This window comes from Canis lupus, chromosome 13 (genome assembly GCF_011100685.1).
Source record: "Canis lupus familiaris isolate Mischka breed German Shepherd chromosome 13, alternate assembly UU_Cfam_GSD_1.0, whole genome shotgun sequence".
Classification (NCBI taxonomy): Eukaryota; Metazoa; Chordata; class Mammalia; order Carnivora; family Canidae; genus Canis; species Canis lupus.
The window spans coordinates 3,098,169-3,125,413 of record NC_049234.1 but is presented as its reverse complement, the minus strand read 5'-3'; the positions used below and the strand labels follow the sequence as shown (position 1 = coordinate 3,125,413).

General features: G+C 41.0%; 1 protein-coding gene, 2 long non-coding RNA genes and 1 pseudogene across 7 annotated transcripts; 2 read left to right on the top strand and 2 right to left on the bottom strand.

Moving 5' to 3' along the window:
- Window positions 1-5,606: 5,606 nt before the first annotated feature.
- On the bottom strand, window positions 5,607-18,612 carry LOC119864266. Of its 2 annotated transcripts, none has more exons than XR_005368442.1 (2): window positions 18,370-18,612; window positions 5,607-8,458 (listed from the first exon to the last, which is right to left on the bottom strand). It is a non-coding gene; the product is annotated as an uncharacterized LOC119864266 (long non-coding RNA). The 2 variants fall into 2 exon arrangements; XR_005368443.1 differs by lacking the exon at window positions 18,370-18,612 and adding an exon at window positions 17,993-18,313.
- LOC119864268 lies at window positions 6,681-8,228 on the top strand. The gene is made up of 2 exons (XR_005368444.1): window positions 6,681-6,947; window positions 7,914-8,228. It is a non-coding gene; the product is annotated as an uncharacterized LOC119864268 (long non-coding RNA).
- On the top strand, window positions 16,721-27,029 carry ZNF706 (zinc finger protein 706). Of its 4 annotated transcripts, none has more exons than XM_038555218.1 (4): window positions 16,721-16,847; window positions 21,766-21,902; window positions 23,992-24,099; window positions 24,816-27,029. In XM_038555218.1, the coding sequence occupies exons 2-3, from the start codon at window positions 21,768-21,770 to the stop codon at window positions 24,085-24,087; spliced, it is 231 nt and encodes a 76-aa protein (XP_038411146.1). In that variant the 5' UTR covers window positions 16,721-16,847; window positions 21,766-21,767; the 3' UTR covers window positions 24,088-24,099; window positions 24,816-27,029. The 4 variants fall into 4 exon arrangements, with proteins under 4 accessions (XP_038411146.1, XP_038411144.1, XP_038411147.1 ...); XM_038555216.1 differs by lacking the exon at window positions 16,721-16,847 and adding an exon at window positions 17,485-17,717; XM_038555219.1 differs by lacking the exon at window positions 16,721-16,847 and adding an exon at window positions 18,081-18,103.
- LOC102155988 lies at window positions 20,635-21,684 on the bottom strand (annotated as a pseudogene).
- Window positions 27,030-27,245: the final 216 nt, after the last annotated feature.

Below are 27,245 nucleotides of genomic sequence, written 5' to 3'. Positions count from 1 at the left end.
GCCGAATGAAAGAAGCCTTACCAAAGAGTGCACACTATGATTTCATTTATGTGAAATTCTAGAACAGATGGATATATCCATCCACAGTGGATAAAATCAGAGCAGCAGTTACCTCTGATGGGTTGGGGGTAGGGATTGATTGAGACAGGAAAGGGAAAGTGGAATGATGTGCTATGTTTTACAGGAGTTTAAAAGGGACGAAACTCATCAAATTGTACTCTTACTTTTTTACATCCCTTTGTATATAAAATTTACCTCAAAAGAAAGAAAACTGAGAAGCCTGGGTGGCTCAGCGGTTTCTTTTTTTTTTCTTTTTTTATAATAAATTTATTTTTTATTGGTGTTCAATTTACCAACATACAGAATAACACCCAGTGCTCATCCCATCAAGTGCCCCCCCAGTGCCCGTCACCCATTCACCCCCACCCCCCGCCCTCCTCCCCTTCCACCACCCCTAGTTCGTTTCCCAGAGTTAGGAGTCTTTATGTTCTGTCTCCCTTTCTGATATTTCCCACACATTTCTTCTCCCTTCCCTTATATTCCCTTTCACTATTATTTATATTCCCCACATGAATGAGAACATATAATGTTTGTCCTTCTCCGACTGACTTACTTCACTCAGCATAATACCCTCCAGTTCCATCCACGTTGAAGCAAATGGTGGGTATTTGTCATTTCTAATGCCTGAGTAACATCCCATTGTATACATAGACCACACCTTTATCCATTCATCTTTCGATGGACACTGAGGCTCCTTCCACAGTTTGGCTCAGCGGTTTAGCGCCACCTTGGGCCCAGGGCGTGATCCTGGAGTCCCGAGGATAGAGTTCCATGTCGGGCTCCCTGCGTGGGGTCTGCTTCTCCCTTTGCCTGTGTCTCTGCCTCTGTGTGTGTGTGTCTCTCATGAATAAATAAATAAAATCTTTAAAAACAGAAAACTAACTATAAAGAAACATTGAACTCTTATTAATGAGTGCATTTAGATGGAAGTGTACTGATGTCCACAACTTAATTTTAAAATTCATTAATCATGAGTGTATGACACAAGACAAAGTAAAAAATGTTAATGGTAGAATCTCTGTGGGGATATACAATTATGTCCTGTAAAATTCTTTCAAGTTTCCTGTATGCTTGGAAACCTTTGTATTCTAAAAACTCCAAAAGAAATTGGAGATTTTAACCCAGATTTTTGCCTAAAGTTATGACCATTCCATTTCTGCAGAGAAATGGACCTAAGGAAAAAAATAGTTTAACAATAAACATGTTTAAAGTTCCTAAAAGAGACCTAGATATCCCTGAAGTTTCCATTATTAACCTAGGATGTGTTTTTTAATTGTTTATTTACAGTATCCGTCAATAGTTTGGAAAAATTCTAATGAGGTAAATCCTAACATCAGCTTGACATGTTCAACTCAGGACATTACTCTTGCAGTTTTAAGTAAAATCCACCAGGTGGCAGAGGAAAGGAATCACAGAAAACATGTACATTTCCTAATTTAAATGAATAGTGGCAAACATCCTATTACTTCTGTTAATAGAAAAGATCTGCAGACTTTTAACATGAAGTTCACTAGACAGAACATAGAAGTTAATGTGCGATTTAAATCTGAATGCCAATCTCTGCCTGAGGATATTTGTTTATACTATAAAAAAAAAAAAGGTGCTTTTTCTTATTTGCCAAACTTGTTTGCACAATTGCCTTCTTATAGGAGACTGACTATGTAGTTATCCACTCTCACTGCTCACGTGATGCAGCAGGTGCACCATCACTCCCATTCGGCTTACAGTGGTCCGAGCCTCCCCACTCCCACCAGAGCCCAGAGCCATTAAGCTTCTCAGTGCATCACCACTATTAACAGATTTTTATTTTTTTTATTTTTTTTTAATTTTTATTTATTTATGATAGTCACAGAGAGAGAGAGAGGCGCAGAGACACAGGCAGAGGGAGAAGCAGGCTCCATGCACCGGGAGCCCGATGTGGGACTCGATCCCGGGTCTCCGGGATCGCGCCCTGGGCCAAAGGCAGGCGCCAAACCGCTGCGCCACCCAGGGATCCCTATTAACAGATTTTTAAAATTCAATTTGTTTAAAATTAATTTGTTTAAGTTAAAAAAGCCCACAAGACAATTCATCTATTTCTCCCACTTCCAACCCTTCCCCACCCCCGCCTTGAGCAACCACCAATCTGTTCTCTGTATCTATGAGCTTGGATATTTTTTTTCTAGATTCCATGTATAAGTACAGTATTTGTCTCTTTCTGTCTAATTTATTTCGCTTAGCATAATACCCTCAAGATTCACCCATTTTGGGGATCCCTGGGTGGTTCAGTGGTTTAGCACCTGCCTTCGGCTCAGGACATGATCCTGGAGTCCTGGGATCGAGTCCCACATTGAGCTCCCTGCATGGAGCCTGCTTCTCTCTCTACCTGTGTCTCTGCCTCTGTGTGTGTGTGTGTGTGTGTGTGTGTGTCATGAATAAATAAAATCTTAAAAAAAAAAGATTCGCCCATTTTGTCACAAATGGCAATATCTTATTCTTTATTATGGTGGGGTAATATCCCATGGTATATATATACCACATCTGTATTCATTCATCCATCCATTGATGGCTATTTAGGTTATTTCCATATCTTGGCTTTTGTAAATAATGCTACAATGGGGCAGCCCGGGGGGCTCAGCGGTTTAGCGCCACCTTCAGCCCAGGGTGTGATCCTGGAGACCAGGGATCCAGTCCCACGTCAGGCTCCCTGCATGGAGCCTCCTTCTCCCTCTGCCTGTGTCTCTGCCTCTCTCTCTTTCTCTGTGTCTCTCAAGAATAAATAAAATCTTTAAAAAATAATAATAATAATGCTGCAATGAACATGAGTATGCACGTATCTTTTCATATCAATGTTTTTTTTCTTCAATAAATACCCAGAAGTGGAATTGCTGAATCATATGGTAGTTCTATTTTTAATTTTTTGAGGAATCTCCATACTACTTCCCATAGTGTATGGTTTCAGAGCTTGTGTTCAAGTCTTTAATCCATTTTGAGTTAATTTTTGTATATAGCATAAGATGGTGGTCAATTTTCATTCTTTTGCACATTGCTGTCCAGCTTTCACAGTACCATTTATTGAAGAGACTGCCTTTCCCCCACTGTACATTCTTGACTCCTTTGTCATAAATTAAAGTCGACTGTAAAGGGCAGCCCCGGTGGCAGAGCAGTTTGGCGCCGCCTTCTGCCCGGGGTGTGATCCTGGAACCCTGAGATCAAGTCCCGCGTCGGGCTCCCTGCATGGAGCCTGCTTCTCCCTCTGCCTGTGTCTCTGCCTCTCTCTCTCTCTCTCTCTCTCTGTGTGTGTCTCTCATGAATAAGTAAATAAAATCGTTTTAAAAATAAATAAAATAAAAAATAAAGCGACTGTAAATATGTGGATTTATTTCTAGGCTATTTCCTTCCATGATCTCTGTGTCTGTTTTTATGCCCATACCACGGTGTTTTAACTCCTATAGCTTTGTAATATAGTTTGAAATCAGGGAGCATGATGCCCCCAGCTTTGCTCTTCTTTCTCAAGATTGCTTTGGCTATTCGGGGGTCTTTGCTAATTCCCTACAAACTTTAGGACTGTTCTATTTCTAAATTCCTCACCACTGTTAACAGATCTCTTAAATACTACTCTTGTTGCTTTAAGGAAATGCTTTACTTGCTGTAATGACAAATTCAAAGTAGCGGAAATAAATGGCGGAAAAAAAAAACGAAAAATTATTCCCTACAATGTAATTACAAAGAGGCTAATAAGTAAGTAGATGAGACATTTTGAGTTATTCATAGAAATCAACATGTTTTCTAGATACGATCAACCTCCTGATTATCTCATTTGAGCAGGCCTTGATTTGACTTCTATAATTTTCCAGAGGGATTCCTAATTAGTCCTCATGCTGAATTAAGGCAGTCCCTCTACATTTCCCTTCTCTGACACATACTTTGGGATGTCAATGAAGCAGGAATGATGTAAGAAAGTTTCAACCATTGTCAAGCTTATTTTTTTGTGTGGGAGGAGAAAAAAGATGAATAAAAAAACAAAAATCAGATTTGTGGAGTGAGAATTCCTTTGAGCAAATAGATTGATCATATTTTTAGATGATGGAAAATGACTGTCCATTGGCAATTCTGCAGGTATGTCACGCTACCAGAGCATTCACGAGATTTTCAGTATAAAGGAGTTAGTGACATGGCATGGCACATGTTCAGCGAGAAGATGGTGAACATCCGTCAACTGCTCTCAGAAATTACACTGATATCACCAAAAACCCTGCTATGATATCAAAATCCTCTGGCTCATTTTGTTTTGCTGAAAAATGCATTGCTTGGCAATTTTTTTTAAGCTGACAAACATCATCTTAGGAGAGCAGAAGGTGAGAACTAGCACACAGTTTCAGAGCTTCTGGTTAGTCTCGGTTGGACTCGTCTAGCGAGTCGACTCATCCCTTTCCTAACGAGGCAGCAACCAGATGTATTGGTAGTACTTAGGATCACACCCTGCTGTAAATGCTTATTCAGCCACATTTCCAATATTTTGGAATTGCTACTTTCATTCCCATTTTAATACACATTTATGACCTAGTTTTTTTTAACTCTGCCACTTTTTTTATTACAATTCAGGCTAAACATTTATGAGAAAAAGAAAAATCAACAATGTTGTGCCAGCTGAAAAAAACACCCTAATTACAATAATGATAAAACAGCAAAAGGGAGTTTGTCTGACAATTAAAGAACTCAGGATCATCATGTTATAGCAAATTTTATGAATAGTGCATTTTATTGAATAGTAAGAAAAACAAGGACTAGTATATATATATATACTATATATATATATGCTTCTTCAAAAACTTTTGACCTCAGAATAGGAAAAATCCTCTTCCTATTTCTCTCAATTTCTTTCTCTTTTCCTCATATTAAATTTCCTCTAAACTAAAAAAGTTCTTTTTAAAAAAGCCAATTTTCAACTTAGTTGTAATTAGGTTTTAATCAATACAATTGTTTTTAACATTTATCACTGTCTTTCTCTCCAGTTAATTGGATTATCTTATAAGCCAGTCAACTACTTGCAATCAACATCAAATATCAGGCAAAATATTGGCTTCTATTGGGTGCCACAGAGGTATTACTATCCCTGGGGAAAATGTAGACACAGAGATTCAATCAAGTAGCATGAGTGGCCTTAAAGAAGTCACATTTCTTGAACTGAGTGATTGGCGATCCAGACTTGAAGGCTAGTCGACTAGACTTTGAGGCTAATGGGACAAGGCTTCCGGTCCAAGCCTCTGGTGGGCCAGATAATAATATGCTATCCTGGGGCCACAGATTCTAGTGAGCTAAACGTCTTACCTGTGTAAGCCGTAGGTCAAAATATAGATCAGACACAAGAAGGATCTTGCGTATCTACCCATCCCCACCGACAGAAAGATAGCTAAAAGCATAAGCCCTGCTGAGACCAATCGGTAGTGAAATTAAATACTGAGATTGACACGTACACACACATACACCTTGGAAATGTTAACTATGCTGAGTATGCTTGAAGTATCCTGACCACCATGTTGGATGAACCTACACATCATATTGCATTTGTCCCAAATGACACATCATTTGTTTATTAAAGACCTCTTCGGGCAGCCTGGGTGGCTCAGTGGTTTGGTGCCGCCTTTGGTCCAGGGCGCGATCCTGGAGACCCGGGATCGAGTCCCACGTCGGGCTCCCTGCGTGGAGCCTGCTTCTCCCTCTGCCTGTGTCTCTGCCTCCCTCTCTCTCTCTGTATCTCTAATAAATAAATAAAATTAAAAAAAAATAAATAAAGACCTCCTTCTTTTATTTGTACTTCAAACTTCAGGCCACTAAAGATCTCCTTCAGGTTAACCAATTCACGTGTTTTGTTGACTTCCTGGAATTCTAAGAAAGAAAGAAAAAAGATAAAATATCAGCTAAATAAAGCTAACACTTGAGTAGTTGGGTACTTCAAGTCTACTTTGGAAATAAGAAGGATTTAAAATAGAAATGTCTCATGCATCAGAGGGTAGCAAAGTTACATTTTAAGAATCCAAATTGTTATCATAAAAGACATCTACTCCAAACCCCTTGTTTTTCAGAGTAAGAAACAAGAGCCGGAGATCATAAGAGCTCTCCCCATGCAACGCAGAAGAGCAGCAGGGCTTAGTCACGACAACAGAAAGATGCCTGCTGCCCACGTGAACCACTGTCAGCGTGATGCGGTTCAGACACACGAGGAGCTCTCCACACTGGATTTCATCCGTTCCCAGGGCAGTGTGGCGTGGGGGAGAGAAGGCAGGGTTTAGAATCAGATTTCAACTCTCAGTCCTGGCTCTTACGCTTACTAGCTCCCCACCTTCTAGCTGTGTGCCAGTGAGAAAACTAACCTCTTGGAGTCTGTTTCTTCATCAAAAAATGAGACATAATCGGAGTTTCAGGGAAGGTCTGATGTGAGGATGAGAGACACAGAGTAGGTGCCCCAATTATGGCTATTGTTACGGGTAGGAGGCTCAGAGCAACAATGAATTCAGTTTGATATGGGAAGACAATAGGAGGGATGTGGCTTTGGTCGGGCATGGCCTATGACTAATGGTCCCAAAATAACAAGTAAAGCTGCAGTGATTATCTGTCATTCTCCACCTCTGTCCCCACAGGCCTGTCACCTTACACTTTAAGATTAAACATTTATTTTTCGAATGTGGCCCAGTCTAGGGGTTGGATGCGTGATCGGGAAATACCGCAAAGCTATGCAGCCTGCAAGGGGACTGAATCGGAGGTCTGGGTTATCATCTGTAAGGTGTCCCACAGAAGTGAGCCAACCATAGCCACGAGGAACATGCAGTACAGGGAGTTCTCCTGGTTCCCACGGTCAACAGAGACCAAATGTCTGTCTCATTTGGACCCACGGGATTTTAATTTACGTAAGTAACAGAACGATGATACAGAAAGGTCAATTCAGGCTACAGGGATGAATTCTGATGGCCTGCTACCTGGCCCTGGGACGACTTAGGTTCCGGGAAATATTGGTGTCTGTCAGGGAGTCAGAAAAGGAGGGTGTTGGGGGGACAGATGTGAGACTGTGTTTTTACACAGAAGGTATAATTCTAGGTAGACTGTTATCTGCAGAGATTAGCTAGCCCTGGGAGGTGTAGTCTCTCTCCCTGTGGCTGGAAGGCCCCCCAGATATTAAAACATCGTAAGATACAGGGAATAAAAGCCAGAAGTTTCAAGCAAGTATTTCTTCCTTCTTGCTATTTTCTGCTCCTCCCTCAAACACTTCATGCTTTCCTATAGTATTATGAAATTACATTTTCATTTTCTATGTAAATAGTAAGCACCCTTGGTTTCAAATTTGCATATTTGGGGGTGATTTTTATTCTGCCTTTCATTAATAGAGCTCTGTTAAAAGACCATGAAGGGACACCTGGGTGACTCAGCGGTTGAGCGCCTGCCTTTGGCTCAGGGTGTGATCCTGGAGACCCAGGATCGAGTCCCACATCGGGCTCCTTGCATGGAGCCCGTTTCTCCCTCTGCCTATGTCTCTGCTCTCTGTGTGTGTCTCTTGTGAATAAATAAAAATAAATAAATAAATAAATAAATAAATAACCATGAAGTTCATGTTGAGTCATCAAGTCACAGAAGTTCAAGGACTAGAAGGGGTCTGGGAAGTCACTCAAACTGTCCCTTTGATTTTATACCTGGGGAGTCAGTCATTAAAAATTCTTCTGAGCCATAATGGCTTAACTACTATTAAAATCAAACATAGAATATAATTAAACATGTAGTTAAAAGCATTAATAACCAAACTTAGCCAAAAAGTGGTTAAATTTCAGAGTGCAACTAAATGCTTTTTTCTTGTCTTCTGTCCTCCAAACTCCAAACATTAGAAAAACATCTCTGCAGATCGGCAGAAGTCAGGAGAAATGAGAGAGTCATTTTCAGGACTCATTTCTGTGTATGGGATCAGTCTGCCATCCATCACCAGTGCAGTCAGCAGACTTCTGACAAAATCAGTGAACCATCAACTGGACTAAAAACGCTTTATGGTTAAAATCAAGGCAAAGGCCCTCACCCAAGAGACACCTGTACGAATTCATGTCTGGGGAAAAATGAAACACTCCATGCTTGATTTTTCTATTTTGTTTTGGTGTTTCCACCTGCTTCAGAGTACTAATGTAATAAAATGACAACGAGGATGGGCACATTAAATTTGGATACTCTCTTCTCCCCTAGCTCATTCAGCTACCTGATGGTCTAAAGATAAGGATGGTATGCAGAGAACTAGAAAAATGGAACGGTGGAACCCAAAGCATGTCCTTACCTGGAATGAAAAGTAGAAACTAATGCAGGGAGATGCCAAGGGTGCTAATAATACCTGGACTGATATTATGATACCTGGAAGCACTGAGCACCATGAAGACATACATACCACCTGGAAACAAACATGGTTAGGAAATTATTAGAAATACAAACCATTTTGTACATTTAGTTTCTGTTTTATCACAGTAAAACATGCACACAGTTGAAACATATGACTAGTCCTACAAGACTAGTTATGAAAAACAGTGGTTTCTTGCCTGCCAAATTCTCTCTTTTCAGCCACAGCTATGTACAATTCTTTTAGTCCGTTCTTTTGGTATTTATCTCTATACCTCTAAGTAACATTCCTTTTTTTTTTTTTTTTTTTTTTTTGGTGGGCAACAAAGCAAAGTTTATTGAGTGATAGTACAAAGCTCCCGAAGAAGAGGGAGGGGACCCGAGAGTGTCGCCCAGTAAGATTCTTATACTGACCCCTTGAAAGTTTTTCTCAGTTTTATGCATTATCTAGGGATTTCCAACCGTGGCAAGTGAGAACTTAGCTCTCTTTGAGTGCTCTTCCCGCCCTCCTTTGGCCCCATCACACATAGACTTCTCATTCCCCATCCTCCCAATTAAGTTATATTTGTAATTATAATTGTGGGTAGGTCCATATTTATATTATTATCACTATGTAAATCCTATTACAGCATGCTCTGTGATACTTAGGAGGACTCTTCACCTGGTATGCAGGGATCGTTCAGGCATATATTCACTCAACAAGGGTTTATGCAATGTCTATACCATACCAAACACTATGCTCAATGTTGGCTACACTAGGGTGGCAAAAAGAGCTATAGCACCTACTGCTGTGGTGTAGGCCAGTGAGCCCGGTGTCTGAAACCAGATTTTTCCACTTACTTGTCGAGTAATCTTGGGTAACTTAACTGTTTTTTACCTCAGTTACCTAAGGATCATCAAGAGGATTAAATGAATGAAAATGTGTCAAGTACAGTACTTGGTAGATAGTAGGCACTATGTAAGTGTCACATCTCATTGTTTTAGAAGTCAAATGGAAAGGAGAAATGTACATATGTACATATATATTCTGTAAACATATATACATATGTGTATATATATACTTATATGTTTATGTATATATGAATACAATCTATGTTTACAATAAACTGTGTACATGATAAGTGCTAAGAATGAGAAGTACAGGATGCTGCAAGAGCACTAAACCAGGGAAAATATTTGCTTACCTATTGACACTTTAAATATATTCAGTTTATTGTATGTCAGTTATACCTCATTAAAGCTGTTTTTCAAAAGTAAGTACCTGAAGGTTTTTCTGCATTCATTAACTGCCCTTAATGGAACCAATAACCTTGATGCTACCCATTTAAATACTGTTCTACACCCTACCCCCATTATAGTTTTTTTAAATCTTTTGCTATTAAATATTTTTTACTTTTACGAACATAGTAGATGGTATAGATTTTTTTCCCCTTAGAACTGCCTTTTGCATTTGTTTCTTTTCTTAAAAAAGTATTTAGTTGACACACAATGTTACATCAGTTTCAGATGGACAGCATAGTGATTTGACAAGTTTATACATTATGCTATACTCACCACAGGTGTAGCTACCATCTGTCACCATATCTTGCTATTACAATATTATTGACTATATTCCCTATGGTGTGCCTTTTATTCCCACAGCTTATTAATTCCATAAGTGGAAGCACATATCTCCCCTTCACCAATTTTGCACATCTTTCTGTTCCCCCTCCTCTCTGGCAACCATCAGTATATTTTGTATTTACAGGTATTTTTTGCTTTTTTCTTGTTTATTCCGTTGTTTTTGTTTTAGAGTCCACATATGAGTGAAATCATGTGGTATTTGTCTTTCTCAGTCTGACTTATTTCACTTAGCATAATATCCTCCAGGTCTGTCCATCTTGTCTCAAAAGGCATGATCTCATCTGCTTTCATGGCTGTGTAATATTCCTCTGTGTGTTTGTGTACCACGTTATCCTTATCCATTCATCTATCAATGGACACTGAGGTTGCTTCCATACCTTAGCTATTACAAATAATGCTACAATTAACACAGGAGTGTACATATCTTTCTGAATTAGTGTCTTTGTTTTCTTTGGGTATATACCCAATACAGGAATTATTGGATCATATAGTAGCTCTATTTTTAAGTTTTTGAGGAATCTTCACACTATTTTCCACAGTGGCTGTCCAGTTTACTTTCTCACCAACAGTGTACAAGGGCTCCTTTTTCTCCACACAGAGGAATCCTCATTTATTTATTTTTTTTAATATTTATTTTTCAGTAATCTCTACACCCAACGTGGCACTCAAACTTACAACCCCAAGATTGAGAGTCATATGCTCTCCTAACTGAGCCAGCCAGGTGCCCCCAGGGGAATCCTCATTCAGATGGGCGCTCAAGGAAGGAAGGTTTCTCTGAGAATGTGATACTTCAGTTGGAATTTGAAGAGAGAATAGAAAGTAGCCATGCTCGAAGGGAGGGCAGGGCATACAAGAGAGGCAAGAGATGGTTGGCTTAAGGAACTGAAAGACCATGGAGGCTAGGGCACAGCAAGAGAAAAGAATTTCAGGAGCCCAGACAATGCTTTGTGTGCCATGATAAGAAGACAGGATTTTACTCAGTGTGCCATGAATGGCCAATGAAGGGTTTTAAGCATGGAAGTAACCTGAGCAGATATGCAGTTTTAAAACATCATTATGATTGCCCAGAAGTAATTATACTAAAGGAGAGCTGAAGAATTTCTTCATTTCCTGGTAGGTTAATTGCTCCAGACAAACCAGGTGAAAGATGGCGACTTGGACTAGAACAATGGCAGCGCAGTTGGTGAAAAGCGGAGAGAGTCAGTACATATTTTGGAATAGAGTCAACATGACTTGGCAATAGATTGGAAGTGGGAGATAAGGGATTGAGAAGTATCAGGGCTAACAATAAGGTTTTGAAATGGTTACCCCAGTGGGTGGCAGTGCCTTTCTGAGGTGGAATAAAGTGGATCAGAAGGAGATTTGCTGCATGGCAGTGGAGAGAATATTGGATGTTCCAGTTTTTGTCATCCAAAATCACTTTTTAAAAATATAACAGCTTTATTGAGATATAATTCACATAAGATACAAATTACTTAAAGTGCACAATTCGGTGGCTTTCAGTATATTCAGAGTTGTGCAATTAACACCACAGCCAATCTTAAAATATTTTCATCATCCCAAAAGAAAGTCCAGGCCCATTACCAAGCACTTCCCATCCCCCTCCAATTCTCCCAGCCCTTGGCAACCACTAATCTACTTCATCTTTATAGACTTGCCAATTTTGAACATTTCAGATAAATCAAATCATTATACAATATGTGGTCTCTTGTGTCTAGATTCTTTCAGTTAACATAATGTTTTCAAGATTTGTCCATGCTGTCTCAGTGCTTAATGTCTCTTTATGGCTGACTCGTATTCTATTTTATGGATATACCTCTTTTATTTATCAACTCATCATTGACGAAAATTTGGGTTGTTTCTATTTTTGGGTTATTATGAATAGCCAGAATGCTGTTTTGAGCACTCATGTACAAGTTTTTGTGTGGATGTAAGTTTTCATTTCTCTTGGATGTGGACTTAGGACAGGAATTCCTGGACCATATGATAATTCTGCATTTAACCTTTTGAGGAACTACCAGAATGTTTTCACACTGCCACCAGCAAGTATGGGGGGAGGGGTGTCTATCTTCTCCACATCCACTCCAACACTTAATACCTATCTCTTTTATTACAGCCATCTTAATAGGTGTGAAGTTCTATCTCAGATTTGCTTTTCCCTGAGGGCTAATTATGGGGGGCATCTTTCCTTGTATGCATTGGCCATTTGTATGTCTTCTTTGAAGAAATACCTAATCAGATCTGTTGCCCATTTTTTAAATGAGTTACCTCTTTTTTTTTTCTCTTCAGAGATGGGGGAGGAGGGGCAGTGGGAGAGGGAGAGAGAGAGAGAATCCTAAACAGATTCCATGCCCAGCATGGAGCGCCCAAAGTGGGGCTTGATCCCACAGCTCCGAGATCATAACCTGGGTGGAAATCAAGAGTTGGACACTTAACCAGTTGAGTCACCCAGGCACCCCTGGGTTACTTCTTTTGTCATCAGTGCTTTTGGTGTCATATCTGAGAAGGCTTTGCTTAACCCCAGGTCATGGAGACTTATTCCTGTATTTTCTTCTAAGGATTTTATATTCTTAGCATCTACATTTAGATCTGTGATCCATTGTAATTTTTGTATACAGATGAGGTAGGGATCCAATTTCATTCTTATACATGTGGATATCCAATTGTTGCAGCACCATTTGTTGAAAGGACTGCTCCTTCCCTGTTGAATTTTCCTGGCATCTGTGTCGAAATCAATGTGAATATATATGTTTGGGTTCTCAATTCTATCCCATTGATCTATATGTCTGTTCTTATGATAGTACCACAGTCTTAATTACTATAGCTTTATAGTGTGTTTTGAAATTGGAAAGTATAAATCCTCCAACTCTGTTCCTCTTTTCAACATTGTTTTGGCTATTCTGATGTAAGGATAAAACAGACTCCTCTTCCCTGTGTCTCCTCTACTCCCAATAGTGCACTACAACACTACTTCCCTTCTGACACTAGATAGGTAGGACTTCCAAACATCAATTTTGCAACACCAGATAGATATCCTGCAATTTACTGTCTAGGGGGATAGCATCAGGTCCCACAGGTTAAGAGGTCAGTCGTACAAAACTACCCCAATATCCGCTTTCAGATGTCAATAGCAATAGCAGCTTGCTACCTGTGCTTCTGATTAATCTGCTATAAATCAGAGGTTCCCATAATCACCTCCTTAGTTTTGATTAACTTGCTAGAACAGCTCACAAAACTCAGAGAAACATTTACTTATGTTTAAACTGTTATTGTAAAAGATATTATAAAGAATGTAGATGTGCAGCCTGATGAGGAAGAACATAGGGCAAATTTCAGAAGGGTCCCAAGTGCAGGAGCTTCTGTTCCCATGTAACTGGGGTGTGCCACCTTCCCAGCATGGGGATGCGTTTACCAACCTGGAAGCTGATCAAATATTGCTCAGTAGTTTTTATAGAGCTTAATCTACAGCCCCCTCCCCTTTGCTTCCCCAGAGGTTGGTGGTTAGGGCTGGAAGTTTTAATCCTCTAATCACTTAGTCTATCTCTGGTAACCAGTCCTATCTTGACATGTAGGGGCCCCACCCCAAGTCATTTCATTAGCATAAATTCAGGTATGTTCAAAAGGAGCTCCTTATGAATGACAAAAGACACTCATATCACTCAGGAAATTCCAAGGTTTTTTGGAGCTTTGTGCCAGGAATGGGGTCAAAGACCAAATATACTTCTTATTTTATCACATCTGGGTTCCATGGAATTTCCAGATGGTTTTCACAATAAGCTTGTTGATTTATGCAAAAATGACAGCTGAGATTTTGATAGGGGAAGTACTGAATTTGCAGATAAATTTGGAGGAATATTGCCAGTTTTACAATATTAATTTTTTTTTGATCCATGAACATGGAATGCCTTTCCATTTATTTAGGTGTTTTGTAAGTTCTTTCAATAATGTTCTGTAGCATTCAGAATATAAGTTTTGCACTTCTTTTTGTAAATTTATTCCTAAGTATTTTCTTTTTGATGCAATTTTAATAAATTACAATATTTTAAAAACTGATTTTAACATCTCTGAAATTTGAGATGTATTATATAATCAAGGGTGTCTTAGCATTATGCCATAGTTCAAATGGCAGTCATTTTTTTTTTATCTTGGTGGAGATAAATGTAACTTACAATCAACAGCTTCTTTGATTCAATACCATACGGTATTTAAATATGAAATGTCTATAAAACATTAAAGTGGAAATGGAAAATAGGCATTTGGATATACCAATTTAGAAATCAGAAGAGAGGGTTGAATTAGTAGGCGGATGTAGGGTCATCTGAAGTTCATTATTTAAAGCCACAAGAGTGAATGAGATTCCTTCGGGGAAAGAGTATAGAGAAAATGAGAGAATCGAGGTTGTAGCCCCGAGAAATGGCAACAAGAAGTTGATTAGAGGAATAAGAGCTAGAAAAGGAAACATTTTTGTTTTGAGTTTATTGTTGTCATTATTGCTATTATTGGTGTCAGTAGATGGAAGGACCTATGGGGCCAGGACCTCGCCTCTTTTAAACTCTAATGAACCTCTAAGCTAAGCACTTTACTATATTTAGATATTAACCTACATGCCACAGATAAATTGAAAGTGATTCAGAATAATCTGTTTGAGAAATAATATATTGACTATCAACTCTTTCACTCCTGAAAATCAGACATGAATACAAATAAATAAATCTTTTAGGTCTTTAGAGAAGCATTTTAACCTGGTTGTGATTTTGGCTTGAAAATAGGCATATGGGGGCATCCCTGGTGGCGCAGCGGTTTGGCGCCGCCTGCAGCCTGGGGTGTGATCCTGGAGACCCGGGATCGGGTCCCACCCACATCGGGCTCCCTGCATGGAGCCTGCTTCTCCCTCTGCCTGTGTCTCTGCCTCTCTCTCTGTCTATGAATAAATAAATAAAATCTTTAAAAAAAATAGGCATATGATTACTGTATATTAACCTCGAGTAATTGTCTAAAGGTAGAAGAGAACTAGTCAATAGAAATACTGCAGCATTCACAATTAAAACCAGCAATGTGTCTAAAAATCCTTCTAAGGTTTTCATATCCCAGTTGCTGTCACATTTCTATAGAATAAGTAGGACACCAGCTGGTAGTAATGCTAATTCATCCACTTTTCGTTTACTGTTCATCACTTCTCAGATGTTGAATCTTATCCATTCCTTTCTTCCCTTCATATTTCAAATGCCCTAACCAACATATAAAGTTACCATAATACCATATCCTGTAAGCAGCAGTTTTTACCAGGGGAGATTTTGACCCCCAGAGGACACTTGGAAAGATATGGACACATTTTTCATTTGTGACGACTGGAGATAGCATGATATTGGCATCAAAAGGTTACAGAGCAGGGGTATTGCCAAACATCCTACAATCCCTAGGACAGGCCCCCCAGAGCAACAAATTATCTAGCCCAAAGTGTCAGTGGTGCCAAGGTTGAGAAACTCTACCAATGGAGATAAATTTCTATGTATACGAACTTTCTGGGGGCAAAGTCCTTAGCTTTTACCATACCTAAAAGGTGGTATAATGCAGAATTTTAAGAAACACTAGCTTAAATGGATATTTCGTCTAGGCATCGGTAACAAGTGGCATAGTAATATCGCCTCACAGCAAAAATCCCCTCTCCAGGTAAGACTTATTTCAGCCTGCCAAATTTCTCTGTCCCTTTCCACTGCCCACTCTGATTCATGGCTAGACAAACGCAGCTCTTTGGATTTCCTGTCTTTAGGTTCTCTGAGTACCTCATCCCCCTCCTGTTAGCCAGGTTAACACAGTCATTATGGTTGTGGTGACTACTGACTAAGCTAGAGCTTCATGCTATGTCCAAAGTTTTGCTTTCTTTAGATACCTCCAGTTCATTTGGCCAACATCCATTTAATCAGTGCCTACCATGTTTAGCACACTGCTAGGCACTGAGCATATGGTGATGAAAATGAGCTTGCAGCTCAATATTGGAGAGGTATCGGTAAGATTTAAGAACGTCAATTTAAAACCAGGAGAGGGGCAGGCCCGGTGGCGCAGCGGTTTGGTGCCGCCTGCAGCCTGGGATGTGATCCTGGAGACCCCGGATCGAGTCCCACGTCGGGCTCCCTGCGTGGAGCCTGCTTCTCCCTGCCTGTGTCTCTGCCCCCTCTCTCCCTGTGTCTATGAATAAATAAATAAAATATCAAAAAAGAGTGTTTAAAAAAATAAAAATGATAAAACGGGGAGAGATATGAAAGTAAAGATGAGAGAGGCTGAAATGAGGATAAGGAAGGACTTATCAACCAGATCATTGTATGCTACCCAAATGCGACGAGCTGCTAGCTCCTTCCCGCTTATTTTGAACCATTCTGTCACGACTGTATCCCACTCCCCCGAGTTTATATTAAACTCGCTTCTCCTGGGTACTGACAGGCGAGTGGAGCGTGGACGCTATGGGCAAGGTGAGGACGCCAAACACAAAGGCTTCCCTTTTCCTCGTTACTAATAAATCTAATTAGAAACCAACGCGCGCGGTGGGGGGCGGGGCGGGGGAGAGGCGGCGTAAAGCCAAAGTCTAAAATGCCATTTCCAGATGATCAGCAGATCACAACCGCAATAGTTCTTAATCAGGTACTGGAGGTTGAGGTCGTGGCCTGTAAATCAAGACGCAAACAACAACCAAATTCAACTTAGCCATTTCCCCCAGTACTAGCAACTCTGCGCATTGGTAGTAGATGGCGGAGCCGGCCGGGGACCCAGCCAGCGGCGCCGAGGCAGTGCGGCTGGAATCCTCAACTCCCTAACCCCCCAGACTGGTAAAAATAACCGTGGTTTCCGTGGGAACCAGGCTGCGGGCCGGTGCGCGAAAGAACAAAGGCTGCGCGGCCGCGGCGGGGGCGGCGGGGGCGGCGGGGGCGGCGGGCGCGGCGGGGGCGGCGGGGGCGGCGGGCGCGGCGGGGGCGGCGGGCGCCCCGGGCCCCACGGTCTCCGGCGCCCGCGCAGCTCTCGGGGCCGGTCCCCGGGCCGCGGCACTGCAGGCGCCGGCGGGGCGGGAGGCGGGTGAGAAGGGACGCGGGGCCCGAGGCCCGGCCGCCGCCCCACCGAGGGAGCTGGCGAGCGACTTGCGAAACACGCCGCGGGCCGTCACCCAGCAGGACCGGCATCACGCGGCTCCCGCGCCGGCAGAAGCCGCCCAGAGAGCACGCGGCCGGGGCGGGGCGCCGGGGACACGGGGCGACGTCCCCCGCAGTTCCCGTCGCGCAGGGGCCGCCGGCGCCGCCAGGCCCCGCCCCCCGACGCTTATGTAACAGGGGCGCGCTGCCATTGGCCCGTGCGACCGGAAAGGGCGGCGGCGTGCGAGCAGGGGCGGGGCGGGGGAGGCGGCCGCAGCAGGAAGGCGAGTGGGCGGCGGGCGGGCGGGCGCTGGGGCGCCTGGGAGCGCTGCGCGGCGTGCGCGGGCACGAGCGTAGTGGCCTCCCCCGAGGCTGAGGCGGCGGCGGGCGCGCGCGGCGGCGGCGGCGGCGGCGGCGGGCGCGAGGCGCGGGCTGTTGTGCTCTCCTCTTCCCGTCCTCGGCGGGTGGAGGCGGCCGAAGCGGTGCTGGGCGCGCTCCCCCTCCTCTCCCTCCGGCCACCTCCCCGGCCGCCTCGCGCTGCGCGGTCTCCGACGCAAGCCTGTCCCGGCCCGGGTGAGCGGCTGCGGGGGCGGCGCTGACGCCGCAGGACGTCGGGGAGCCGGGTGGGGGCCTGGCGGCGGGGTCGCGGCGGGTCGCGAGGGGCCGCCGGCCTCCGGGCCTTCCAGGCGGCGGCGGGGCCGGGCCGGGCCGGCCCTGTGCGGGCGCGGGGGCGGGCGCGGGCGCGGGCGCGGGCGCGGGCGCGGCGGCGGGGAGCTCGGCGCCTGCCGGGCCCTGCAGGTGGCGGGGTGCAGGCCGCCCGCGGCAGCCGAGCGCGGCGGTAACCTTACCCCGTGGCGGCCGCCGCCGCTGGGCTTCTGGAGCCGGGGCCGGAGGGGCCGGGTTTCGGCAGCCGAAGCCCGGGAGGCGCGCCTCGGGCCGGGGTCTGTGGGAAGCGGCGGGTAGGTGGGGGCTGTGTGGCGGCTGAGGAGGGGTGAGGACGGGGCTCCCCGCCCGGGGCCGGGGTCGACCTTCTCCTGCGCTTTCCTCTTCCCTCCCCCGACGGGACGGGGCTAAGAGCTAGGGTCGGAACGTCGATCAGCCCGGGCCTCTTGGTTTCAGAGGGTTGTGGAGAATGCTCCTACTTCCTGGATCCCAACATTTTTCTTGCTCGTCTGTTTTGGTTTTAAGGGGATCTTTTCCGGGGGGGGGGGGGGGCACTGCTTACTTGTTGCCTCGGTAAGAGCTCTTCATTTTGGAGAGAACTCTTGGTTCTACTTCCCTCTCCGCAGCGTTCTGAGAAAACCACACAGAGTTACGTTAACAACCTGCGCTTAAGGGGTCCTGCGGGCCTCAGTTTGTCCTGTGCAATTAAGAAGTCGTGCTTAAGATTTTGTAGAAAATTCGAGTGGCTTGAGAGCAGTTCCTGAGTTGAGCTGCCCAAAAGCAGGTGGCTCGTTCGTTTGCATTTCTGCTTTCAGAAAGGAAATCAATGCAGTGAGTTGTTGGAAGTCAAGGGCCTACCCCACGCATTTAGACTGTTGACTCTATTTCCTTTACCAGGTGCTAAGATTTCTGTTTTTAAAATGAGAATAAGCGATTACAGTTTCTACTTATTAAAGCTTTTATGGTTTTATTTGTTACTGTTAGGTGAAAATGGGTTAAATCTATTGTGTAATGTTATATTTTAGGAGAAGCCCTAAATGGAAAAGTTAAAAATAATGTGCATCTCGTTGCATTGTGCAGATCACTGCATGAAAATAGTTAATAACTTGTAATTACCAAAGAAACTTCTGGAATTGGTGGCTTAAATCAATTGAGGTTACCCACAGGATCTGTGTTAGCATTCGTAGCAGACATTCTGTAGAAGAGTTCAGATGCATGGAGGACTGAAGTATTCTAACATAAGGTACTGATAAAAGATGTTATAGAAAATTGGGATACATAAAGATTGAATACCTATGATCATCCAAATCATACTTAAGTGTCCAAATCTGTTTCTGTGGGAATAGGTTCCATATGCTTGCCATGGCATTTGTACTTCATATACATTTTTAAAAAAATCATCCCACTTGGCTTGGGATTAATAAAGATTTGGCTTTATAAAAACTAAAATGGAAGTTTAGTTTTCAAGGGCTAACACATCTGGTAATATTTACTATTATTTGAGAATATACTAAACTAGCATACTAAAAATTTTTATAGTTTGTTAAAATATTCAACTGAGTCTTTACAAAAAGCATTGATCCTCTTCTGTGTTTTATCTGACTTTCAGTCCTGAGCAAAATACTAGTGGGAATTTGGCCAAGCAGTGTATTTGTTTCTTCAGTTTCCCTTTTTTTGGGGAAGAAGCTCATGTGTTTCTATGAAATGCTTTGACTTTATATCCATTAACTGGTTAGGTTTCCAGTCAGAAAAAAAGCCAGCCCCGTTTGCTGGTAAAGATGATCTAGATCCATATTGTGTTCATATCCTACAATGATTTAAAAGCTTAAAGCTTAATTGCAGTGCTAGTCAAGGTCCTACATCAGAATTCTACTTAGGACCCAATTTCAATATACTTAAAAAGCAACTGGGGCCTATTAGACCCTTTATGAGCAGGTTTAACTTGTGTTGTCTAATAGAGGACTTTAGTTTTTTTTTTTTAATTCCAGTATAAGTAATATACAGTGTTACATTAGTTTCAGGTGTACAATATCAACAATTCTATACACACAGTGCTCTTCATGATTAAATGTACTCTTTAATCCCTATCACCTATTTCACCATGCCCCATGCACCTCTTCTCTGGGAACCATCAGTTCTCTATAGTTAAGAGTCTGTTTCTTGGTTTGAGATAACTAATTTTTTTTTTTTTTTTTTAGGATTTTATTTATTTATTCATGAGAGACACACACAGAGCGGGGGGGGGGGGGGGGGGGGGGGGGGGGGCGGCAGACACACAGGCAGAGGGAGAAGCAGGCTCCATGCAGGGAGCCCGATGTGGGACTCAATCCCCAGGACTCCAGAATCACGACCTGGGCCAAAGGCAGGTGCTAAACCACTGAGCCACACAGGGATCCCCGAGAAAACTAATTTTAATGAAAAAGTAAAGTAACTTTTTTTTTTCAGTAACTTATTTTTAACCCATCTAGCTTCATTTCAGACTATCAGTAAAAGGTGGTGCATTTCAGTTTTGTAAAGGCATCTTTACCCTTTTTACAAGGTTCATTCTCTCAACTGGAAACTAATTTAGTCTTATTTAATTATTTCTCCAGCAATCCTGCAGGGACTAATTTTTTTTGAAAGGTTTAAGATAGTACAGTAGTTTTATGGAACCTGAGTATTTAAGAGAACTGTTCCCATTGCTCTTAGTATCTCCTTTAGAAGCTTTAGATGACAGCCCTTATTTCTTTTAAAGTTGTAAAAATCTTTTCTTTTTTTTTTTTGGTAGTTTTATGGCTTTATTAACACAAATATGACACACACATAAGCTGTCTATTCATTTTCTTCGCTACTGCAGCCTGGCATTGGGATTGGTGACTCTGATGGCCAACTGGGCTGCTCTTTCCACAATGGCTTTGCTTTCTTGGAGAATACATTGTGAGCAATCTCTGCACAATATGATTTGTTGTTGCACATCAGCAGCACTTAAAGCTCCTTGACTTTGTGGACTAGAAACTTCCGGAAGCCACTGGGCAGCATGTGCTTTGTTTTCTTGTTGCTCCCATAACCAATGTTGGGCATCAAGATCTGGCTCTTGAATCTTCTGCGTACTCTATTGTCAATGCCTCTGGGTTTCCGCCAGTTGTGCTTAATTTTGACATATTGGTCTGACTGGTGCCGGATGAACTTCTTGGTCCTCTTTTTAATGATTTTGAGCTTCACCAGAGGTCTCAGGGCAGCCATTATGCCCAGCAATAGATGACTGCTACCTCTTAAAGTTGTAAAAATCTTAATTCACAACAGTGAATACTGGAAAGTAAAGTGCTCCAGCAAATGCTTGGGAAATGGCACTAAACTTTTCTGGTAAATTTTTAAAGATTACATATAGCGGAGTGCACAAATCTTAGATGTAAAGCTCAATGAATTTTTACAAATGAACACACCCGTATGACCACTACCCAGATGAAGATATAGAACCAATCACCACCCTTAAATTCCGCCCCCATGCCTTTTTTTTTTCCCCCCAGTCACTACCTCCTAGGGTAGCTTTGCCTATTTTGAACTGTATACAACCTATATACTTTGTGTCTGGCTTCTTTCCCTTAACACTGGATACAACCATGTTGTTACTTGTAACAATAGTTTCTTTTTGGATGTAGCATAATATTCTATTGTATAAATATATGGCAAGTTATGTATCCATTTTACCAGTAACTGGCATTTGGATTGTTTCCAGTTTTAGAAATGATGCTCTGATATACAAATATACAAATATATATATTTATATTCTGAGATTGTTAGGTTATAGAATAGACTACTACCAGTTTCCCACAGTGGTTGTACTAATTTATTCTCTAGTAGCATTGTATGTGAGAATTTGAAAACTCATACATTTTGATACCTATATAAAACTTAAGTCTCCAACTCTGAGAATGTTATTCTGTATTAATCACTGTAATGCCTCAACTTCTGTTTTTAGATATGGCTCGTGGACAGCAGAAGATTCAATCTCAGCAGAAAAATGCCAAAAAGCAAGCTGGACAAAAGAAGAAACAAGGACATGACCAAAAGGCTGCTGCCAAAGCTGCCTTAATATATACCTGCACTGTTTGTAGGGTAAGGGGAATTGAAAGACATAGTTTTCCTGTGGACAATTCTTTCCTTGGACGTTTGTTTATATAGGTTAAAATTTTGCAACTAAGGCAAAATAAACAGTAGATTGGAGAGCTGGTTATTTTAAGTGTCTGTCTTCAGTTGTCTATTTAACAGATAATTTTTTGAATGGCTCCTATGGGCAGGCACAGTTCTCTTTGTGTCAGGGAAAGGGAGAGAACAAAGCAAAGTCCCTTTCCCTCGTTTAGAATAAAGATGTCTTCAGGGCAGATACTGCCTTTTGAACTTTGTAAGGAAATCAGATCTTCATTCTTAGTTTAAGCTATGTAGGATACAAGTGAATATATCTCTGATTATAGAGTTGACTTCTTTTCCCCCCACTAAATTCATAGTGAGGATGTCTGCAAAACTATATGGAATATATTTACATTGACTAGAACTAATGTGTTTTAATAGATTTGAAGAATAATCATAACAACTACTATTCAGTGCTTATCAAGTGTTTTATATGTATCAGTCCACTAATCCACCATATGAAATAAAGGACTTGTATTCTCATTTTGCAGAAGAGTAAACTGAGTCATGGGGATTAAATAACTTGTGCATGATCACCCAGCTAGTGCAAAGAGCTGGGATCTGAACCCAGGCAGTCTAATTCTGGAGCCTACTTGTATACACACTGCCTTTCAAAGAAGTTTCTTTTAGATTCCAAGCCAGAATCTCTTTCTTGCTTTTTTGTTCAAGCTTAGCAGAAGCCCCAAAGGAAAAGTACATAGTAAAGTTTGTCCAATATATATGCATATATATACCATATGTATAAATGTGTTTTTTTTTTTTTCCCCCGAAGTCCTGCACCTGGGTAAGGTTGTGGGAAAGGATCTTGGCAAGACATGATTCTGAGACTAAAGTTCATCATCTGAAGGCATTACTGATGGAATAGAAGTTCCTAGCTATGTAAAAGTTCTCTTTAAAAGAGGAAATCCATTAAATATCTTGTCCATACTGAACATTGATACACTCAAAATAATGAAATCAAGCAACTTTAGACTTGTAAAGACAACTTTCCAACTTGTCTTTGTAAAGAGGAAGGGTAAAAGTAAATTTCATTAAATTACTAATGAGTAAATACTTAGATCTAAAAGTACTTAGAGTGGTTCACCTATTTAAAAACTCAGAACTGGGGCAGCTCGGGTAGCTCAGCAGTTTAGCGCCACCTTCAGCCCAGGTTGTGATCCTGGAGACCTGGGATCGAGTCCCACGTTGGGCTCCCTGCATGGAGCCTGCTTCTCCCTCTGCCTGTGTCTCTGCCTTTCTCTCTCTCGCTCTGTGTTTCTCGTGAATGAATAAATAAATAAATCTTTTAAAAAAATAAATAAAAACTCAGAACTGGGACTCCTGGGTGGCTCCGCGGTTTAGAGCCTGCCTTTGGCCTAGGGATCCAGTCCCACATCGGGCTCCCTGTGTGGAGCCTGCTTCTCCCTCTGCCTGTGTCTCTCCCTGCCCACCCCCCCCCCCCGCCATGTCTCTCATGAATAAATATTTTTTAAAAAATAAAATAAAAACTCAGAACAAAACAGCAAAAACTTTCATTTTGTGTTTTGGTTTAATCAAATGGGCTAAAGACTAAATAATTGAAGGTCGTTGCATAGGGAAGTTGGTATAGTGTAGCATTTGAGAACTGAAGTACTAGTACTAAGTTAAAACAGATCTTGCACAAGTTACAGTCTAGGTTTTAGTTTCTTTATCATGCGAAATGAGAAAGGATAGTAGGAACTAATTTAAGATTACTATAGGAAGGTTCTGTGAGAATTCAGGTAACCTGCTTGACATAATGTGTTAAGTAAATGTATCTGTTTGCTGTTAAACAAGCAGAATGCCTCATTCTTAGTGACCCACCCTTTGTTCATATGTGAAATTTGGTGATATATTAGGAATTTCTTTGTTACAAGGTCCTTTTTTATGTCCACCACTAGTTACAGGAACTTAAAAGTGTTTTGGAGATAATTGTCTATCATGAGCAGGCTCAGGATTTGAAAAGTTAACATTTTTATTTCATGAATAAGGTTTCTTTTTTCCACAATTTTTTAATTAGACACAAATGCCAGACCCGAAGACCTTCAAGCAGCACTTTGAAAGCAAGCATCCTAAGACTCCACTTCCTCCAGAATTGGCTGATGTTCAGGCATAAAGTTGTTTACAGGTAGTTGACCTTTTGTCTTTTCATTTGTTAATGTCAAGGTTGTAAGCAAGAGCAAAATGATCTTCTGTAACTGAAAATAATGTGTACCTTCCAGCTGAGTTTTTATTGCTTCCCCGTGTTAAGCTCATGTTTACCTTTACAATTGATAAAAGCCCATTTTCCCAAACCAGATCTTCTCAATGCCTTTGAAACACCCAAGTATTTTACTACTGTAGCCCAAAATGGGGGGATGAGGTGATGCTGACCAACTCTGGTCCAAGAATGGAAGAGACTTACCAGCTAAAAGAAAATAACTATTACAAAGGCATTTGAGGGTCTTGCTCCCAGAAACGATGCAGAACAATGTTCCTGAGTGCCTTGTTGCAGGTATTTCACTTCCAGTATCTAACAGAGCTTCTGAGTGCATTGAGGTATATGGCAAATGTAGGCATATACTATATAAACTTGATGGTTGCTTGAAAATAATCTGTTTACACTTTCTGTGTGGTTGGTTTTTGGTTTTTTATTTTCCCTAAGTGGTGATGGTGGTGTGAGATAATTTTTTCTTTTTAAAGTAAATTCATCGAAGATTTGTTGTTTATAAAATCTTTGACAAATCCATCAGACTAACTTGATAGCCTATGCATGTGGTGCATTTTTCTTAGACATTTGAAATGCATTTAAGTTGTATTTGTGCAATGCTTACATTCACTGAAAATTTCATTTATGTTTTATAGGTGAATTCATGACACCTTTGACTCTTCTACTGTCTCAGACCTTAGGTAACAAACCTGCAGCTGCTTTTCTAACAAACTGTTGATCAGCAAAAATAAAGGGGCTACAGAAACACTCATTTTTATGCTGTTCCCTTTTGGTCTTCATGCAAAGACAATTCTGTGTAAATGTACAGTTGACTCTGATTTGGAAATCTGAAAATCAGTCCATCCTTGTTATAAAAATTTTTTTACAATTGTAATTATATTGATGTTCATATTGTGTAAAATAACTCATTTAATAAAGTAGTACTTTGATTTTACAACATCACAGGATAAATGGTTCTAGAAATTCTGTTCTAACTTTCCACATTATTTGCCTTATGAAAATCTAATGAATTCGTCAGCTAGAATTGCAAGCGCAATTCTTAATCTCCCTCTCTCAGCTCAGTGGCAGGTTCATTAGTTAAACTAGAACAGACTCATTCATACAGTTTTATTGGCAGCTGTTGACCTAGGTGAAAAATGACTTACTTGCTGCCTTAGTGTATTAACATCATGTGTCATTTCCCCCTCTGATGTTTCTATGTTTGAGGTTGGAATATTTCAACTTGCTATATGACCTGGCCGTAGCTGCCAGCCAGGTATACCCTGTAGATAACTGATAAATTCCTAATGTGGTTGGATTTTCAGTGAGCCCTTCTGAAAGATTAAGTTCTGAAGTATATGCCATAACAAAATCATCAGTAAGGCTGCCATTGAATACAAAATATGATGGATCATATGTGAACTGGTAAAGATCTATCTTATATAAGTTATACCAGATTCTTTCAGAATCCAAGTTCATTAATTGGCAATTAAAACTCAATTTTTGAAGGACTTTTTGGAAGTTATTAATGTTTTGGCCAATTTTATGAATGGTTTTTTATTAATAGGAAGATTGGAATTGCTTGTCGCTGGGTTAATTCCCCAAAACCTTCTCCCTCCTTTCCTTTGTAAATGAATAGTTGATTTTAGGAGTTTACTTTGTGCTGGTTCCTAAAATCCAAGACTGTACAGTATGACTTCTATCTGAACTAGTAAAGGATTAAAATAGGCCAATCTCCACATTCTTTTGGCTCTGAGGATGGGGAAATGGGCTGGTTCAGATGGATGAGGTAAATCCCTCCCAGTTAAGACAATTTTAGGGTTCTTCTAATTTGCTCTTGTCAACTATTAACTTTACTAGTGTAACTGCTGTAACTGTTTAAATTTTAAAGTTAATAGGAAGAACACTCAACTATTTGCTGGTAATTGCTTAGAGCCACAAATCTGATCCTGTGGATTTACAAAATGCATTCCCTCTTTCTGCTGTAATTTATCACTGCATTTGTTTTGTAGCTGTGCAGATTCTGCCCATCTTGTTTGACTTCACTGTAAGTTTAAGATATTGACAAGGAAAAGCTTCTTCAGTGGTGATAGTTTCTTAGCGACTTCTATTGCAATCTTAATTTAGTCTTTTTTTCCATGTATTTAATTTCCTAAGTTTCAGATTTAATATCTGTTACTTCCTAATATGTTGGGTACCAGAACATAAGAATTTGCCTGATTGCTTGTGGTGGGTATTATTGAAGTTCTGGTTAAATTACAATTTAAAGGTTTTTAAAAATGCTTTGACCATATGTATGTTTACATTTAGTAACAAATCATTTAAAAATCATTCACAAGTTTTGGTTTATTTTTTTTTTCATTTGTTTTACTGACTGTAATTCAGAATAAAAGCTTTTTGTTCTTGTATTTAACCCTTTTTTATAAGCAGCTGAAGACACCATATTTAATGTTATATCTCAGTGATAGGAAAATAGCTGCATTGGTCTTGCATAAGACATTAATTCTCATGCTTTGTGTAAGGATAATTCGTACAATCCCTTTCTATTATGTTTGAGTTAAATTTGCTCTAAGGGGAAAACTATAATTCTTAAGCATCCTCATTATTTAATTTGAAGATTCTTTAACAGATCACAGCAAAGTTCATCATAAAACTGTTATGGTGTCTTCAAAGACTTTATAAAATCTGAGACACTGAGAGGGAATTGGTCCGTTGTATTCTGTGTTTCCATTAATTGCCAAAAGGAATGGGGTAAGATTATATTTGTTTCCATTTTACTTCCTATGGATCTGCATCCCCATGTTTAACTGACACACTTGGGGCTCAGTTGTGTGCTGTAATGTCTTATTAAAGAAGATATTAAAACTAAACTAGTCTAATTTCTTCTACATTTGAGGAGATTTTTACATTGCCTCTTCCCATTTTTTTTTTTTTAATTTCTCAGACTTGTCTCTTGAGTGTAGAGGTGTAGAGTTCAGTCATTCTAAGGGCAGCAAGAAATTTCTTTCATTTCTCATTGTTTTTCCTGCAATTGGTCTATTTTAGGTGTACAGAATACTTAAGAGTGAAAGGAAAAAGGTTGTCAT

Coding starts and splice junctions, on each gene's coding strand:
- ZNF706 (XM_038555218.1), top strand. CDS start 21,768: ATGGCTCGTGGACAGCAGAAGATTCAATCTCAGCAGAAAAATGCCAAA. Junction 21,903..23,991: donor ATACCTGCACTGTTTGTAGG/GTAAGGGGAATT, acceptor TTTTTTAATTAG/ACACAAATGCCAGACCCGAA.